Source organism: Ceratotherium simum, chromosome 39 (genome assembly GCF_057802395.1).
Source record: "Ceratotherium simum simum isolate JZ-2026a chromosome 39, ASM5780239v1, whole genome shotgun sequence".
In the NCBI taxonomy this organism is placed as follows: Eukaryota; Metazoa; Chordata; class Mammalia; order Perissodactyla; family Rhinocerotidae; genus Ceratotherium; species Ceratotherium simum.
The window spans coordinates 13,330,774-13,347,538 of NC_141938.1; the positions used below are offsets into that span (position 1 = coordinate 13,330,774).

A 16,765-nucleotide genomic window follows, 5' to 3' on the forward strand; every position below is an offset into this window, starting at 1 on the left:
TCCACTCACTGGGACCCATTATCCCCTTTCACATACTGATACTGCCTTTCAGATAAACAATAACAACTTTGGGGAAACTGAGGCACGAGGCAGCAGGAAGTGGAGCCCCGAGCAGCATCGGCCACCGGACGTCTGCCGTCTGGCCGGGGTGTCACATCTGCCTCTGTGGCAGGGGGCGGAGATTGTGGCAGGAAATCTGTTGAATGGCAGGGGGGTGGGGAGGGCGGGGCGCCAGCCAGGAGAGTGGGGGGCCTGATGGGCCAGGAATGGGGTCCCTGGGCACAGCGCTGGTCCTTCTGGGGCAGCTCTGGGGTGAGTACTTGGGTCTCCCTCCCCTCTGTCCCCACCCGCTCTTCCCCATCACCCCAGCTGCCTGCCCCTCCCGCTCAGATCCGCTCTACAACTTAAGTCTTTCCGCTCTGCCAACAAGGGCCCGTCTGTCTCTGATTCTCAGAACCTTAGGAGGGTTGAAGGATTCCAGCAGAATCCTCAGAGGGGGCCCCTAGGATAAAATTCAGACCGTGACCTACATACAGCCTTCGTGACCTGGCCACTCTGGCCTCTCTCGTCTCCACCCTCCTCCACGGTCCCTGTCTCCCCCATGTCTGGCCTGCTGACTCTTTTCTTTTTTTCCCACACACCAAGCTTGATCCCACCTCTGGGCCTTCGTACCTGCTGTTCCCTCTGCCTGGAACACTGTTCCCTGGCAGATGATCTCGTCTCTAGCGCCAGCTGCAGTTGCCTCCCGATGCCGGAAACTCGACACAAACTCACCCCTTCTGGGAGCATCTAACAGGCACCCAGACATCTCACGGCCAACAGCAAACTCTCTGCTCCAGCCCTGCTCCTCCCTCGGCGTCCCCCATTTGGCCAAAAGCCACCGCCGTTCGCACAGTCCCTCAGGCTAAAGCCTTGGGAATCGGTCACCATCCCTCTTTCCCTGTCTCCCAATTCAGATTTTCTTGCAGATCTTCTAGGGGCAACTTTCAAAATCTGGCCAGACTCTGACCCCTTCTCTCCAGGGTCGTGCGCCCATTACTGCTTTCCTCGGCCCTCCTCTTCCGGCAGCCCCCCACCTCCTAGTCTGTTCTCACCACAGCAGTCAGGATGGTTTTTAAAAATCTTAAATGGGACTGTGTTTCTTCCCTGCTCTGCTGGTTTCCCATCACACTTAGATTAAAAAGCAAACTGCCCCTGTTTTCCCCCCCTCCGCTTCCCCATCCCCACCACACCCCACCCCTGTGGCCTGCAAGCCCTCGCATAAGCCATCCCCTGCGGACCTCTCTGGTCCCACCTCCTCCCTCTCTCCCCCTCGCTCCCTCTGCTCCAGCCACACGGGCTCCTCGCTGTTCCTCCCACACCCCAGGCCCGGTGCTGCCCCAGGGCCTTTGCACGGGCTGTTCCCTCTGCCTGGAGTGCTCTTCCTCTATATCTTCCTTCCTTCCCACAACTGGCTACTTCTTAACAGAGTCCCAGTCAAATGTCACCTCCTCCAAGAGGCCTTCGCTGACTGCCCTCCATAAGTAGAGGAGGGCAGTCTCTCACCTCATCCTTACCCTCTATCGCCACTCCCCCATTCCTTTCCTCCATCATGATTCTCATTTCACGACTTCTTGTGTCTCTCTCCTCCCAGAGTGTCAGCCCCACAAAGGCAGGGATTGTTGTCTGTCTCGGTCCCCTCTGTGTCTGTGTCCACGGTGTCCAGGGCAGGGCCTGGCACGCACACAGCTGGGAGTCCATCTTGAAATCTCACGGGTGCCGGGAGAGTTATACCCATTTCACAGATGGGGCCATTGAGTCTCATCGAGGAGAAGTGACCTTGCACAGATCACACAGGCAGCAAGGTTGCAAACTCTTACTGCCTAGCCCCTGCGGGCTCGTTAGGGGAGTAAGTCACAAACACACACACACACACACACACACACACACACACACACACGAGAAAGGCCTCACTCGCGTCTTCTGTCCCCCAGCCCTGCAAGGAGCTCCAGGCCTGAGTGTGCTTCAGGAGCCCAGGTGGCTGCGGGTGAGGCAGGACACCCAGGTGACTTTGACCTGCGAGGTGGTGCAGACCCAGGCCTGGGAGCAGCTCCGTGTGGAGTGGATCAAGGATGGCGACAGCGTGTGCCAATCATATGTCACCAAGGGCAGCCTCAGGCCAGGGGGCTGCGGGCCCTGGAGGCGGCTCTCCTGGCGGCCACCTGGCACTGTCACCCTGCAGCTGGACCGCGTGAGCCTCAACGACAGCGGGGACTACGTGTGCTGGGTGGCCACGGAGATCCCGGAGCTGGAGGAGGCCGAGGGCAACGGAACGTGGCTGCTGGTGGAGACAGGTACGGGGGCGAGTGGGAGGAAGAAGCCAGGGACTCAGAACCTCTAGATTCTTAAGACTCTAACATCTCCAACTCCTAGAAACAGAAACTCTAAATTCTTCAAATCAGATTCTTGCAGATTCTGCAAACGCAGGAACATCAAATTCTAGAAGCACAGAAACAAAGATGCGCTAGAACTTATCATTCGAGACCAGGGCTCAGCCAACTTTCTCTGTACAGGGCCACGTAGTAAATATTTCCTGCTTTGTGCACCAGACAGTCTCTGCTGCAAATACTCCACTCTGCTCTTGGAGCGTGAAAGCCGCCATCGACTGTGCATATGGGAATGGGCGGGCCTGGGTTCCGATAAAACTTTATTTAAAAAAACACAAACCGGGGCCGAATTTGATCCACAGGCTGTAGTTTGCTGAGCCCTGTTCCAGAATATCATAAAGACTCTTGATACATATAATTCTGGAGTTTGATTCAAAACAATGCCAGAATCTTTTTTTAAAACATGCTATTAAAGTATATTCTACGTACAGAGAAATGCACATGTCAGAAATGGCCAGTTCAGTGGTGTTCAAACCATAGCAATGGATTTTCACAAGCTGAGCACACCCATGTACCACCACCCGGCTCAAGAAACATAGCCGCCTCCCAGACGCCATCCTCGTGCCCCCTCACCCCTCACCCCCCCACACACTATCCTGGCTTATAACAGCATAGATCTATTTTGCCTGGTTTCATACTTTATTTAAATGGAATCACAGAGTATATTCTTTTTTGTGTCTGACTTCTTTCACTCAACATGATGTCTGGAAGATTCCTCCATGTCGGTGCACGTAGCAGAGTTTCATTCTTTTTCCTTGCTGTAGACTATTCCATCGTGTACTCCACCACCGTTGATCAATCCAATTTCTTGTTGGTGGGCATTTGGGTATTCTCTGGGTTTTGGCTATTATGAATAAGGCTGCTGTGAACAATCTAGAACTTGTCTTTTGGTCACCATATGTACACATTTCTGTTGCACCTAAGACAATTCTAGAATCTTGAATATAAAATCTTGCAGTTCTAGAACCCTAGGGACATAAAATCCTAGGTTCTTAGAAGGACAGCACACGTTCTCAATGGGGAATATTGCTCCTAAGGAGGCAAAAATTGGCTATTGGGAAGCAAAGAAAACCTTACTCTTTTTATGTATAAAGCATAGATATAAAGGTAGTACATAAACAGATTTACAGTATATCTGTGGTATTAAAATATCATGAGGGAACAAATTAAGGTTTTTTAAATGTCTCCCTAGAGGGATGATAATGAAAAAGGTTGAGAAACACTGAAATAAAGGAAGGCATGATTCTAGAATTGTAGAATTGCAGTATCTTAAGTACTTCAAATAGATGGACTCTTAGGATTTTGCAATCTCAGAGTAAGAGCAGAGAATTCTAGAAGCCAGAATCGAAAGCCATTGACTCGCAGAGCCAGAAGGAACTTTCCAGATCAGCTGAGCAGCTGCCTCATTTTACAGATGAGAACGCTGAGGTCCAGAGGGGGCCGAGATGTGTCCAGGCACCCACACAAGCCAGGGGTGCAGCTGGCTTTTTTGAGATCCCAGCTCACACATGACACTCCCTTATGGACCAAACCCTGTGCAGGCGGGGAGACCCAAGCTGACCCAGATGGGGCTCCTGCTCTTGGTCATTCCTGATGCCTCGGGCACGTGCCCGGGCCCTCTCAGGCTCCCAGCCCCTAGAGACGCCCAATCCTCTCCAGCTGGCAGGGCCCGCCCACCGCATGCCTCCAGGGCGGTGTGTTACGGCTGTCCTGCCCGCCACCCGCCCCTCTAGTGACGAGAGGGCCAATTACCAATTAGCAGAAGTGGGATGCGGAGGCGCCAGGCTGTGGTTGTTGGCAGCTGCGAGGGAGAGGGCGGGCGTGGGTCCAGCTCCACACAGCTGGCTTCCCATCCCCATGGCTCCTTGGCAGCCCCCGCCAACTTTAGAACCTGCAGGATGAAGGGGTCCCGGGCGCCGGGCCTCATCTTAGTCACAGCAGAAGGAGCGTTTGGCTGGAGTTCGTGTCAATTATATGGACCTGGAAGCACGTCCCCACTCTGCCATTCACTTGCTGTGTGACCCTGGGCATGTAACTTGATCCCCTGTGCCCGTTTCCTTAGCTATCAAAACAGAGCTAATAGTGCTTTCCTCAATGGGTTAGGTGGATTTAGAGCGATTATATCTAAAGAGTTCATTGCAGGGTCTGGATCCTAGTAACTTCTCAATAAACGTAAGTGGTTATTATATCTGTGACGCTGATTATTCAGCAAGACTCAAATGTTCAGGCCAGTGTAAGGAGAGGGGAGATGAGATGAGCAATGCCTTTGTTCAAAGCAGTGCCCAGCTGCCGCCTGGGTGTGTGACCCCCAGCAAGTGACTCAGGCTCTCTGAGCCTCAGTTTCCTCATATGTAAAATGGGTTTGGCACAGAGTAGAGGCTCAAAAAGCAGGAGCCATGAGGATGATGGATCCCATGACCGGGATGATGGGACTTGTGGTGGAATGATGAGGCTCATGATGCAGGGGATAGAGCTCAAAATGACAATGATGGAGCTTGTGACCAGGGTGATGGAGCTCAGGATGGGGATGATGGAGCTCGTGACCAGGGAGATGGAGCTCAGGATGGGGGGTGATGGAGCTCATGACCAGGGTGATGGAGCTCAGGATGGGGATGATGGAGCTCATGACCAGGGTGATGGAGCTCAGGATGGGGATGATGGAGCTCGTGCCCAGGGTGATGGAGCTCAGGATGGGGATGATGGAGCTCGTGCCCAGGGTGATGGAGCTCGTGACCAGGGTGGTGGAGCTCATGAGCAGGGTGATGGAGCTCAGGATGAAGGTGAGGGGGCTCATGGTGGGGATGATAAGGTTTTGATGGCGATGGTGGAGCCTGTTACGGGGTGATGGGGCTCATGACAAGGATGGTGGAGCTCCTGGTGGGGGTGATGGAGGGCATAACGAGGATGTTGGAGCTCTTGACCAGGATGAGGGTGCTCATGACCAGGGCGATGGTGTTCCTGATGAGGGTAATGGAGCTCATGATGAAAAAACCCAGTTGCCAGTTATTCCACAATAACCCAGCAAGATAGGAATGGTTAGTCTCATTTTGCAGAAGAGGAAACAAGTACAGAACGAACATCTACCTGCCCGAACTCACACAGCACGGCAGGGGCAGGACCCCTGAGGTCCCATATAGGGTCGGGGGGCTCTGACCGTGAAGGGTGCAGGAGGCACCCCCGAGACACGGGTTTCTTCTCTGCAGATGGCCGGCCACCGCCAAAACAGGGCTCCAGCTTCCCAGGTGAGCCCCGCCCGCGCGCCCCTCCTCCAGCCCCTCCCCCGCCCCCTGCCCCGCCCCCCGTCACACTGCCCCCTCCCCCCATAGGACTCCTCCCGGCTCTGCTGGTGGCGGGGGGCGTGGCCGTGGCCGCGATCGCGCTGGGCGCCGGGATCTGGGGCCGCCGCCGCTGCGGGCACGAGGACTCAGGTAACCGCGCAGGTGGCCGCGCGGGGGCCAGACGGTGCGCGCAGGCGCCGCCGTCCGCTGGCGACTCCGCCCCCGCGTGGCGGAGGCGGGAACTGCAGCTGGGAATGCACCCCCCCCCCCCCCCCCATCTGGCTTCCACACCTGCCCTTCCGGAAGGAGGGAGGGTGGAGCTGCGGGGGGCAGAGAATGGGAATAGATGGAGACGGCTGGCCGCTGCACCCATGTTTTTCAGAAGCAGAGACAAAGCCCCCAGAGGTGGGCTGCAGAGGGCCAGGCTCTCTTAAGTGCCCCCTTTTGGGCTGTGTCGCCCCTCTCCCCCATGCAGGGAACCCCCTCTACAGCAACGTCCTCTACCGGCCCCGGGGGGCGCCAAAGAAGACTGAGGCATGGCCTGTGGAGGGGAAGGTGCTGGAGACCCCCAGGGAGGACCGGAAAGCCCAGAGCTTCTATTCCGTCTCTTTCCCGCAGCCCCCCACCCCCCAGCGGTGCCTGGCCCCCAAACCTTGCCCCAGCCCCAGGCCCACTCATCTCATCTCTACAGTCAGAGTCTCTCCTGACCCAGGCCCCTCTAGGCAGCCGAGGCCGAGAGGGTTCCTTGAAGAAGGAAGAGAAGTCGGAGCCCCCGGAGACCCAGAGAGGACCCCCAAGTGGCCACGTGAAGATGCGACTGGTTCCACGGGGGTCAGCGGGGCCCGCGCTCCGTCCTGAGACCCCGTCCTCATTTCTGGGACGCCGCACCTCTCCCTTGCCCCCAGAACCCTCAATAAAGGCTCATGAAGAAAGCAAAGCCAGACTTGGTGGCGATTTGGAGGTGCTAAAGAGATCTGAGGGGTCATCTGGGGGTCCCAGAGCCCCCAGGGATGGGGGGAGGTCCACTGTGGCAAAGAGCCTCTGTGACGACTCGTCAGCTCCCCCCTCTTATCCTTGGAGGGACATATCCAATTAGCAGAGAAGTGATGCTCGCGGCCTCCCAACAGGGCCCTGAGCTGGAGGCCCCCCTCCAGCTGGTGTCGCCCCCGGGCAGGCTCGGAGATGACGGGAGAGGGCGGAGATGGGGGCTCCCTGGCATTTATCAGCTCCCTGGATCTCCTGCCCGACTTCACCTTGAAGTGACACCAGCTGGGCCCGGCTCCCCGCCCCCACTTCTCTGTTTCCATGGGGACAGATGTCTTTCCTGCGGCGGCATCGGGCCGCGCTGCCCGCCCGATGGGAGGGAGGGGCCGAGCGGGGGCGGGGCTGGCCTGAGAGCCTCCCCCCTCAGTTTCTCGTCTTTTTCATCTGCCGGTCTCCGCTGTCTCCGGGTTTTCTTCTGCCTCCGTACCTCGCTCCCTGCCCATCTCCAGTTCTCTGAGTTTTGGTCCCTCCCTGTGAGCAATTCAGTCTCCGACCCCAGCTCTGTCCCCAAAACGAGAAGCTGGGGACACCCTTCTCCCTCCAAGGGTCCATCTCCCTCGTCCTTCCCTGGGGCCGGCCTCCCAGAAAAGACACTGGAAACACACAATAACTTATTTATTTTCCAGGCCAGCGGAGGGCTTCCAGACACAATTCTGGGCCCTGGAACCCAGAAGGGGGCCGAGACGGCGGCTCTGATGAAGACCCAGGGCCTGGAGGGCTCGGGAGTCTCTCCATCTGGCCTCCCCCAGGACTAGAAAGACCTCTGGCATTTTCAGCGGGTGATGCTGGGCCCTCAGGGCGCAGGGCAGGGGCCTGAGGCTCCCGGTCAAGGGGTCTGGGTGACCACCGGGTACAGCAGGGCCAGATGCTCGGCGCCCTGCACGGGCAGCGGGCGGGAGCTGTAGTGGAGCACCAGCTCGGACACGCTGGCGAAGGGGCCGCTGTGCTGACCCAGCACGAACTGGTTCTCCCGGGTCCGCGCAAACTTCAGATGCAGGAAGCCCTGGCTGCTCCTAAGGGACGGGCGTCACAGGGAGCCTTGAGCACCCCAGACCTGATCTCCAGCCCTAAAGTCACTCCCTCATGGCCCGCAGGAGCTGGGGGCTGGCCATAATATTGCTGGTAAACAGCCATTTGGTGTCAAGCTGTTGGCTTGTCCCACACTGGCTAGGATTTCGTCCATCCATGTGCCGTAAGAAGGCAGGCTGGAGGTCACGGTGGGTGGAAGTCCCTCCCTGGAACACCGACTGGACTTTCTCGCCAAACCTCCCAACCTCTTGCGCTACCCCTCCTGGGCTCCCCGCTAGCTAACCCCCAGTCTGGGGTCCCTTTCCTTTCTCTTCATGTCTGGTGGCTGGAATGACCTAGAACCTGGAATCATTTTGTCATCATCATCCATATGAATTAAGCACCTCCTGTTTCCTGGGAACTATTCTCAACATTTTTTCATTTAATCATCGCAGTATTACCATGAACTGGATGCTATCTATCATTATCCTTATTTTATAGATGAGGAAACTGAGGCCCAGAGAGGTTGGGTAACTCAGATTAGGTCACACAGCTAGAAAGTGGCAGATGTAGGATTTGAACCTGCCTCTGAGCCCTCTACCCATCTTGTCCTTCTAGGAATCGCACACTCAGACGCCTAGTAGAATCTTAGGAGCATTTTATAATCAGACACACTTAGAATCTTAGGCAGAGAAGTATGTAGAACCGGGGTCTCCAACTCAGACGCCTAGAGGGCCACTCTGAGATTCTGGCCCCGACAGACACAAATGGATATACTTCAACTTCTGGACTTGGGGAGTCCGAAGAAAGCTTGGACACCTACGTCCCCATCTCACCCAAGGCCTAGAGCTGCTGCGTGGCTTCCACTTCATCTTCTTGCATACCTCCAGCGACAGGGAGCTCATTCCCAGTTGGAACCATGATGGTGGCCTCCTTGGAAGCCCCGCCCTCTGGGCCTAGAAGCCCCACCCCCAGGCTGGAAGCCACGCCCCTGCCCTAGAAGCTCCACCCCTTGGCCTGGAAGCCACACCCCCTGGCCTGGAAGCCCTGCCTATCAGTCCTGGAAGTCCCACCCACTGGCTGCTGGAGCCCCCTCCTCTCCGCTCCCGCTGAATCAACCCGAAAGCTGGACGCATGCAGTCCTGTGACTCTGTTCCTCCAGGGGGCTGGGTCTCACCTGAGGGACAGGGAGCAGTCCTGGGGGCTGGTCTCGCTGAGCCGCACGAGGTAGCTGCCTTCCCTGCAGAGCGACAGCAGGTTCTCGGCATCCGCCCGGCTCAGGGGGCCGTGAAACCACCTAGGAGGAGGGGACAGCTATCTCACGAAGGGCGACCCCCTTCCAACACACCCTGGGGTCGAGTGCACGCCCCGTCGCTACCAGGGCTTGTGACACCCAGGCAAACAAGCAAGAAATATCCCCTGGGGTTTCTCAGGAGGAGCCAGGTTTTCAGGCAGACACGGTGATCCCCGGGGTCGGCTGAGCCCAGGCCCCCGGTGTGGCAGCCGCCTCCGATTCAACCTTGATCTTCACAGCCTCCCTCCCTAACCCCCCAACTTCAATCACTTGCCGACCACTTTCACTTTCGTGAGATTTGCCACATCCTGTCCCCGCCCACCTGTGTCCTTCTTACAAGCCCCACCCAAGTGAAGGGAGGAAATCTCCTTTTACTCTATTTGAGCCAGGCACATCTTGAGGGTTTTGAGCCCCAGGTTCAGAGAAGGTAAGTGACTTGCCCAAGGTCACACAGCCAGGAGATACAGAGCAGGGAATCGAGCCCAGAGTCTGATGCCAGAGGGAGGGAGACTCCATCTGATCCTACTTTGCACCTAGCTAGGTGGCCGGCACAGAGCAGGCGTTGGCACCCGGGGAAGATTAGTTGAAGGAATGAATGAAGTGAATGAATGAATCAAAGTTCCTCCAGCCCCCCCAGTCCGAGGAATCTGTAGCTGGTCTGGGCTCTTCCATCATCAGCTTCCTCACTCACGGTTGTTTCTCCAGGGGCAGGGCCGAGTCCACGCGCTCTGCGGGCTGGGGGCTTCGTGGTGGGGGTCTCCGGAGTTCCTTGGCTGAGCCCGAGGTCCGTTCCCACTCCGGACTGTCAAACTGCACTGGAGGGCGAGGGTTCGAGGGGAAAGGGTTAAGTCCAGCCCACCTGAGAGGGGCGGGGCAGGGGCAAGCCAATGGAATCTCAGTAGGGAGGCGGTCCCAGCTTGGGGCAACCTATCAGAATCCAGAAGAGGAAGGGCTTGGTTTAAGGCCGGGGCAGGATTGGTGCAACCCATTGGCCTTCAGAAGAAGGGGTGTGGTCATTCATAAATCTGCATAGAGGGGCGGGGCAGCTCCATAAGTGACAAATCGGAGAGCAGGGGGCGTGGCCAGAGGGGTGGGTTGGAAGTTCTGCCGGATTCTGGCCCAGTCTTGGAGCTAGAAAACCACCCCCAATATACAGACAGGTAGACTGCGGCCCTGAGCTCCCATTCCCCTCCCAGTCATACATCTTCTGGGGCAAAGATGGGTTCCCACAACTCTTCCTGGTCCAAGTTATTTTATTTCTTAAAGCTTTCTTATTACCCCTTTTACAGAAGAGGAAACTGAGGTTCAGAGAGTCGTCCAAGCTTACCCAACTTGGTTAGGAATTGACCCCAAGTCCACCTAACGATAGCTACTAATAAATGCTGCCCTCTCCCCCAAGAGCTCCCATGTAATTGAGCCCTTTCTAGCACTCAGTTTATAAGCACCCTGTTCGGTAGGTACTAAAATGACCCCCATTTTACAGGTAAGGGAACTGAGACTCAGGAGATAATAGTCTGACACTAAAGACTATCCCTGCACTATACTGAGCAGAATGAGTAGGTTGCACTCTAAAAGGGGTTTCAGTTTCCAAGGAGGATACAGGTTCTCCTGGGAAGAGGAATTTATGACTATCAGTCATTCACACTTTAGTAAGAATTAACCAACTCCCAACCTGGCAGATGATTGGGGTCTACTTTGTAAGTTGAAACAGGGGATGCGACCAGAGCAGGAAATCGAAGGACGCAGGCATTCAGAGGTCAGGGCACGGGTGGGAGAGGCACCTGCAAAGGCCTTGGAGATGTGGTCTTTCTTCCACTCCCAGGGCTGGTCGTACTCATCAGCTGGCCGTTCATCCTCCTGGGGCAGCCGGCTCTGCCGAGGCCTCCGCCCCGAAGGAGGCCTGTCTCCCGGCTCTCGGTCTTCCTCCTCGTAAGGGGTGTCGTACAGCTGCACGCCCCTGCACGGCAGTTCTGGGAGGCCGAGGACGCTGTCAGCTCCCAGTGCCACCTCCCACCTGTCCCCTTCCCCCAAGCCCCGCCCACTCACCGCTCACGACCCGCTGGGCATCGTAGGGCTCCATGTAGCCGTCATCCAGGGGTGGCGGATGGGGCTGGGCATCAAAGGGGTCTGAATATTCGGTGTCGCCTTCTGACTGGAGAGAGACGGAATGGGAGGGACGGGGGCTCAGGGGACCCAGCCTATCTCTGGATAGCCCCCTGCTGGGCGACAGTACAGCCCTACCTGCTCTCTCTGGGCCATCTGACACGTCCCCCCAAGTAGTTCATTTTTGGAGGCAGGTAGAGTGTTTTCTCTACCACCCAGGAATGTTCCAGACAGATGCCAGCTTCCTTTCCTCTCTCCCTCCATGCCCTTCAGATTCCCGACGCAGATCCCGCCTCCCTCCTTCCCTAATTTTAATGTTTATCAGCTGCCCGCACTGTTCTAAACACATACATTTACTTGCGATACCAACATTCAGTGAGTACATCATCCCCATTTTACAGATGAGGAAACCGAGGCACAGAGAGGGGGAGTGATTTGCTCAGGGCCACACAGCAGGTAAGGAAGAGGCAGGGTTTGATCCCAGGTTGTCCGCTTCTCCGAGGCCCTGCCACCTCCTGCCTCTCTGTGCTCTTAAGCCCCGCGCAACACAGCCTTTCGTAATCCTCCTCAAATCCTTGTCTGTCTCCACTGGGGGCTGGTGTTGACTCCTGACCCTCTAGGAAAAACACTGAGAAAGCCTGGGCGTTGGAGGCAGGTCTGGGTTCAGATCCTAACCAGCTAGGGCCACGTGACCTTGGGTGAGTCGGCGAGACTCAGTTTCTGCCTCTGGAAAATGGGAATAACAGGAAAGGCAAAGAGCAGGGGTGAGGCTGTTCCGGTGCCCGGTAGGGGAGTGACCCGCCCAGAGCTGTTTTAGGAAGATCCCTCCAGCTGCCAAGAGGAAGGGACAGAAGGGGGGACCAGGGAGCTGGAGGACACGGGGACACAGCAGGCCCAGCCAGAGAGGAAGGAGGCCACTCAGCGCTGTGCCCCAGAAAGGGACAGATTTCAAACAGGTGCAGGGCTGGGGGGTGTCTGGCTGGTGCCCCGGCCCGCCCGGGGGGTCGCAGATCAGACAAGCTCCCCAAAGTCGGGGCGCCCAGCCTGGCCCTCCCCACCCCGTCTCCGGGGGCCACCCGGCCACGCACCTCGTCCCCGGGGCCGCCCAGCAAGACCTTGGCTCTGGCCATGTCGGCCGCCTCCACCTTGATGAGCCGATGCTTCGGGGAGTCGTACTTGGCGTCCCCGGCGCCCGCGGGGTCCGGCTCCAGGCGGCTGTCGGCGTCCTCGTAGGGGTCCTCGAAATCCAGGTTCTTCTGCTCGCGGTAGGCCCTGAGGATGTCGCTCTCGGTGTAGTCGGGGGTGGGCGGCTGCGGAGGGAGCCTCCGACCGCCAAAGCTCAGGTAGTCCCGGAGCCACTTGGCCATTCGTGCGCGCGTCACCCCAAACCCGGCCACTGTCAGAGGGGCACCCACATGCCCCTCTCCTCGGCGGAACCCCCAGGGAGGAGGAGAGAGATCAGGTGTGCCCCCTGGCTGGGCTCAGAACAGGGGAACAGGGGAGAAGAAAAAGGAGACCGGGGAGGGTCTGGAAGGACCGCGGGACCCGGCCAGGGCGAGCGGCATCCGCGGACGCGCGCGGAGTTTCCGCGGGCAGCGCGGTCCCCGTGCGCGGCTCGGCCGCCCGCCGCCTCCGGGAAGCCCCAGGGTCCCCTCCTGGGGTCCGGGGGTCGGGGGGAGCGCCGCCTGCGGACCCCCAAGCCCTGGCTCGGCTCCGGCGCCGGGGTTCTCAGCGCAGCGGGCGGGCTCCCCGGGGGCGCGGGCGCCGCGCGCAAAGTTGGGCCGCGGGGACGGTGACCCCGGCGCGGCGCATCCTTTGTTGCGCTCCTCTGCACTCCGGGGGGAGCCCCAATCCCCGGCCCCCGGCCCGGCCGCCTCGATCCGGCCCCAGCCCCGGGCACAAAGGGAAATCAAGCTCCTCCAATCCTCCTTCACGCTTTTGAAGAGACTTTCCCCGCCGCCGCCGGCGCGCGGCCGGGAGGGGGCACTCAGGGAGGGGGCGCGCGGGCGGACGCCCTCCCGGCCCCGGGCCGCGTCCCGGGCAGCGTCGTCAAGGCTTCCCCGCCTCCCTCCCCGCGGCTTCCCCCGCCTCTCCTCCCCCTGCGCCCCCCTCGGAGGCGACTGAGACCTTCAGCTGTTCTGGGGAGGAGGGGAGCCGCTGCCCGCGGAGGGAGGGGGATGCGGGGCCGGAGTCGCGGGGGCCGAGGCCGCGGCAGCTGGACACTGACCCGGAGGACCGACCGGGGCTGGCCGGAGCGAGCGAGGAGCGCGGGAGGTGGGACCCGGCAGGGCTGACCTTGCTGGGGAGTGAGGGGGGCAGAGGCGGGGAGGGGAGGTGGAAATTGGCCGGGAAATGGGGGGCCGGACTTGACCGCGAGGCGGGGTGAAATTGACCAGCAGAGGGGGCGAGTGACCGCTGTGCAGGGTTGAAATTGAACACGAGTCTGGCGGCGAAACTGACCAGGAGATGGGAAATTGGAAATCGTTCCAGAGGTCACTGGTTGAAATGGATATTGACGCAGCTGAAGGAAGGGACGGGGCTCTGGCTTCCCCTCCCCCCAGAGGCTCTTGTCTGTCCCTCCTCCCCAGGGGACTAATTGCAGGATGGGGGGCGGGGGTGGGGCAGCTGGCCAGGGGAAGGGAGATGGTATCTGTGCCTGGCGCGTGTCCCCAGCATCTGTCCCTTTGTGGCTTCTGGGGGTGGAGGCAGGGAGGGGGACAGAAATGCGAGGGGTCTCGCCTGGCCCGGATGCCTGTTGGCAGCTGAAGCTGTCTGGGGACGAGGACACTAAGAGGTTTGGGGACAGTAAGGGAAAGAGAGCTGCTGCCCACCTCCTGAGCAAACAGTTTTTCTTTCCCCGTAAGGGGGCTGGCTCAGTTCCCCCTAATACTGGAGTAAGAGTGGGTGGCAGGGAAGGAGGGGACCCCAGATTCCCTTCTCCCACCCCCCCGTCCCCAGGGTGGGCTGGTGCCTATGGCTTGGAGGGGAGGGAGGACCACACTGAGCTACCCACCCCGGGAGGAACAGCCGGGCCGGGGCAGTGTCAGCCTGCTCCTTCCTTCCTGATTTGAAAAATGGGGCTTGTCACAGGAAAGCCGCGGAGAGCTGGAGACAGGATGGCCAGAATGGAGGGCGTTATTTTACCGATGGGGAAACCGAGGCACAGACAGATTGGGAAGGAACCTGCTGAGGGCCACCCGCAGCTCATTCTGGGGACGCCACGATATGGCCTGGCTTGGAGTGGCATTCGAGACCCGCCAGAATCAGTGGTTCTCTGGCTCTCCTCCGCTGTCTCCAGATGGGGAAACTGAGGCCCAGAGCAGACAAGGCAAAGCCTGTGAGGGCACATCCCTTTCCAGCTTCCACGGCGTCGCCCAAGGCAAACCTGTTGAACTGGGTCCCCCTCCTGAAGCGCATTTGTACAGGTCCCCCCCAACCCCTCCCTCTGCCACGGGTGACAAGGCAGCATCCCCGGGGACCGCCGGGGAGCACGGCGGATAATTGTCCTGTTTTCTGTCAGCCGCCAGGCGATTCCCGGCCGGCGATGAGCCGTTGACAGATCTCATCAAACTCGAGTCCTCGCCTGTCAGTACATAGGAGACATCGGAGCTATAAGGATTTGACAGGGGCCTTCTAATTACAGAGCGTGTTAGGAATGGCAATTAGCAGCCCTGGAGGCAGAATCAAACGGGCGTTTGACTTTTCTGCGCCTTTTGAGCTGGCTTCTCCTGGGGCCGCCCCCACCCCGCCCCAAGGAGAGGATGGGGGGGGTCGGGGAGGAGCCAGAGATGGTGGATGGGAAGGAGGGCGGGCGGCTGGTCCAGCGACCTCGAGGAGTGACCTTGAAGAGCCACATAACCTCGTGGGTTTGGGTTTCTGATCGGGAGAGGAGGGAACAGGGGAGCGGTGCCAGGAGGGGGGCACTGCGTGGGCAAAGACAAGGAGGGGGCAGTCTGGGGGTCCTGGGCTGGGGGGACCTCCCTCCCTCCAGCACTCATGGTCTGAGACGCAGCTTATCGGGGGCACCTCCTGGGTGGGGCTCGGTGCCCACCCCCAGCCCCCCTGCCCTTGGGGAGTGACCTGGACTATCTACCCATCTGCGAAATGGGAGGATAACAGCTAACGTCTGTTGGGCGCTTACAGCCTGGACGCCTTTGGGGCACCGTTTTTGTTTTTTAGATGTAACATATATACCCTACAATTTACCCACTTAAAGCGTACATTTCAGTGGGTTTTAGTATGTTGACAAGATTGTGTAACCATCACCACTAATTCCAGAACATTCCATCACCCCCCAAAAGAAGCCCCATCCCCATGAGCAGTCACTCCCATCCCCTCCCCCAGCCCCTGACAACCACGAACCCACTTTCTGTGGATGTGCCTGTTCTGGACATTTCACATCAATGGAATCACACACCGTGTGTCCTTCTGTGTCTGGTTCTCTCACTGAGTGTCGTGTGTTCAAGGTCCATCCACGGTGTGGCTGTGTCAGGGCTTCACTCCTTTTCAGGCCTGAATAATATTCCATTGCATGGCACACAGTAGGTGCTCAATATATGCTTAAGGTGGACAGGGCCTCAGGAAAGAGCCAGATAGGGTCCCTGGCTGGTGGCTGCGCCTGCCCTGTCTGTCCCTCACCCTCGTCTCATGGAGCAGCCCCCCTGGATCCCTGAGTCTGGAGGGGGGATGGGAGCTAAGGCCCCAGGACAGGAGGGGACCAGGTTGGGATGGCCCACGGTGGGGCCGAAAAACTCCTAATCTGATGGAGGAGACATGGCCCTGCCTTAGGAGCTCCTAGTCTCAGAGAGACACAAGCTCCCAGACCTGGCTCTGTCTTTCCTAACTCGCTGTCTGATGGGAGACACGGTCTTGCCGCCAGTCTGATGGAGGAGGTATAAGCCTGCCTTCAGGAGTCCCAGTCTGATGGGGGACACATGAGCCTGCCTTCTGGGGTCCGAGTCTGATAGGGGAGGCCTTGGAGCCGTTCCAACCCAGGTCCTGCCCCACCCTCACCTGAGCCTTTGGCCGAGGTCCCCCGCCCCGTGAAATGGGGCCCTAACGGAGCATGCCCCAGGGAGCAGGTAGCCAGCTCGGGTGTGCAGGGAGCCTAGGAGCAGGGGCGGCCCCTCATCTCCTTCATGAGGCCCAGGCCCAGGCCCAGGCGGGAGTGGGCTCCAGCAGGAGGGAGGCCACCCTGCCCGGTCCCTCTGCTGTGCTCTGGCAGCCAGGCAGGCCCCGGGGGAGATGATGGAGGAGATTCAGGATGAGGCCTGACAGCTCTGGGACTGATGACAGACACGGAGCTCGCAGGAACAGGGACTGTCAGCGCTGATGGGGGAAGGACGGGCTCCAGAGAGCAGGAGGGGGGCCCTGGGGGAGGCCGGGCAGGCAGGGAGGGGGTGGGGGGGGGCTGAGGCTCCAGCGTCAAAGGCAGCAGGGAAAATAAGAATTAAAGAACCCATTCCAGTGAGGGGTGGTGGAGAGCGGGCAGAACCATGGGGCTCCCTGGGCCTCGATTTCCTCATCTGTGAACGGGAGACAGCCACTCAGGCCACCAACATTTATTGAGCATCTACTGAGTACCTGGATGGTCTCAGGTGCTGGGGACCCAC

General features: G+C 58.9%; 2 protein-coding genes across 4 annotated transcripts; one reads left to right on the forward strand and one right to left on the reverse strand.

Moving 5' to 3' along the window:
• The first annotated feature begins 230 nt into the window (after window positions 1-230).
• On the forward strand, window positions 231-6,659 carry TMIGD2 (transmembrane and immunoglobulin domain containing 2). Its single transcript, XM_014795943.2, has 5 exons — window positions 231-312; window positions 1,974-2,333; window positions 5,630-5,668; window positions 5,753-5,854; window positions 6,180-6,659. The coding sequence occupies exons 1-5, from the start codon at window positions 267-269 to the stop codon at window positions 6,560-6,562; spliced, it is 930 nt and encodes a 309-aa protein (XP_014651429.2). The 5' UTR covers window positions 231-266; the 3' UTR covers window positions 6,563-6,659.
• A 687-nt stretch (window positions 6,660-7,346) lies between these two features.
• Window positions 7,347-13,191, reverse strand: SHD (Src homology 2 domain containing transforming protein D). Of its 3 annotated transcripts, none has more exons than XM_087425727.1 (6): window positions 12,269-13,191; window positions 11,097-11,202; window positions 10,832-11,020; window positions 9,742-9,865; window positions 8,934-9,053; window positions 7,347-7,761 (listed from the first exon to the last, which is right to left on the reverse strand). In XM_087425727.1, the coding sequence occupies exons 1-6, from the start codon at window positions 12,518-12,520 to the stop codon at window positions 7,575-7,577; spliced, it is 978 nt and encodes a 325-aa protein (XP_087281853.1). In that variant the 5' UTR covers window positions 12,521-13,191; the 3' UTR covers window positions 7,347-7,574. The 3 variants fall into 3 exon arrangements, with proteins under 3 accessions (XP_087281853.1, XP_087281854.1, XP_004441353.2); XM_087425728.1 differs by having other exon boundaries at window positions 8,934-8,996; window positions 12,242-13,191; XM_004441296.3 differs by having other exon boundaries at window positions 12,242-13,190.
• Window positions 13,192-16,765: the final 3,574 nt, after the last annotated feature.